The 1,152-nt window shown below is 51.8% G+C and overlaps 1 protein-coding gene across 1 annotated transcript in view; it reads left to right on the top strand.

Annotated features, from left to right (window-relative positions):
* Positions 1-256: 256 nt before the first annotated feature.
* Positions 257-1,152, top strand: part of fam184b (family with sequence similarity 184 member B) — a gene marked incomplete at both ends in the record, with an annotated part of 49,912 nt that continues 49,016 nt past the window's right edge. Inside the window, one exon of the mRNA XM_083635928.1 lies at positions 257-409. Coding sequence (XP_083492054.1) covers positions 257-409 — 153 coding nt within the window. The remainder of the gene's footprint in view (positions 410-1,152) is intronic.

Consider the following 1,152-nt stretch of genomic DNA (forward strand, 5'->3'; position numbering starts at 1 on the left):
GACAAGCGGAACGCACGAGGAGGAGAGCTCCGCCGACGACCTACTACCGAATGTTTTCCACCGAATTGCTCGCGCTGCTGCTGCTCACGGGAGGGCGTCCACAGAGAGAGGAATGAGATGCACGAGTGAGAAGTTGACGGCATTTTCGTAGGGGAATTGGCGTCTGAGCGGCGGGGGCGGCTAGGCGGGGTTATTTGGGACGGTCCTCGGTGTGGGAAGTTCCCGCGGGCTTCAGTGTGCTGGGCTGGGGGTGATCATGGCTTCAGGCGCCGGTAAGGCTGCGCAGCCCCCCGGGCCACAGGGCTCCGCCGTTAACGGGACTGCGGCAGAGTTCCCGAACATCGAGCAGGAGCTGTACGACTACCAGATGCACAGCAAGATGTGCAAGAAGATCGCCCAGCTCACCAAGGTAAGACCTGTCACCTGTCACTCAAGCTGCCAGGCCAGCATCACGGCCATCTCATCTGATGGATGGATGGAGCTCTGCCTTGGCGTTGATAATATACTAATATCCTCCTATCCATCCATATAGCCTATATTATTTCAGAGGGATACCAATATATATCACAGGAATGTATAGGAATACTGAACCCATAGAGGAGATACACAAATACGATAAATCATAATAAAGTCTAAACTCAACCATCAATAAACATGATTTTTTTTTGGTTCAGGATGGTCACTGGTCTATCTAGGCCAGGGTGGCCAGTCAAACCAGCATCCTCCCATGTCTTTTCGCCCCTTCTCCTCCCCCCAAATGAAAACCAAACTTGGGTCAAGGCTGTCTTTGGTCTTCGTGACTGGCTCACATCAAGTCATTAGCAATCAATCAGCGAGGGCGGCTAACTGATCTGGCAGCTGCAGCCTGCAGATCTCCACCTAATCAGAGAGGAAAGCCAAAATATATCTCCACTGTGTGTGTGTGTGTATGTGTGTGTGTGTGTGTGTGTGTGTGTGTGTGTGTGTGTGTGTGTGTGTGTGTGTGTACTAGCCTACTGTATGTGCAGGCAGGGATGGTTGACAGCAGCAGTGGCTGTATCTCCATGGCTTTCCATACCGTAAGCATTCCTGTATGGGGATTCTCCCCCTGTGCTTTACAATAATGCTTACAGAGGCAGGGCATGACCCATAGCTTGTTGAGCTACGACAATT

Source organism: Poromitra crassiceps (genome assembly GCF_964638095.1).
Source record: "Poromitra crassiceps genome assembly, chromosome: 4".
Taxonomy (NCBI): Eukaryota; Metazoa; Chordata; class Actinopteri; order Beryciformes; family Melamphaidae; genus Poromitra; species Poromitra crassiceps.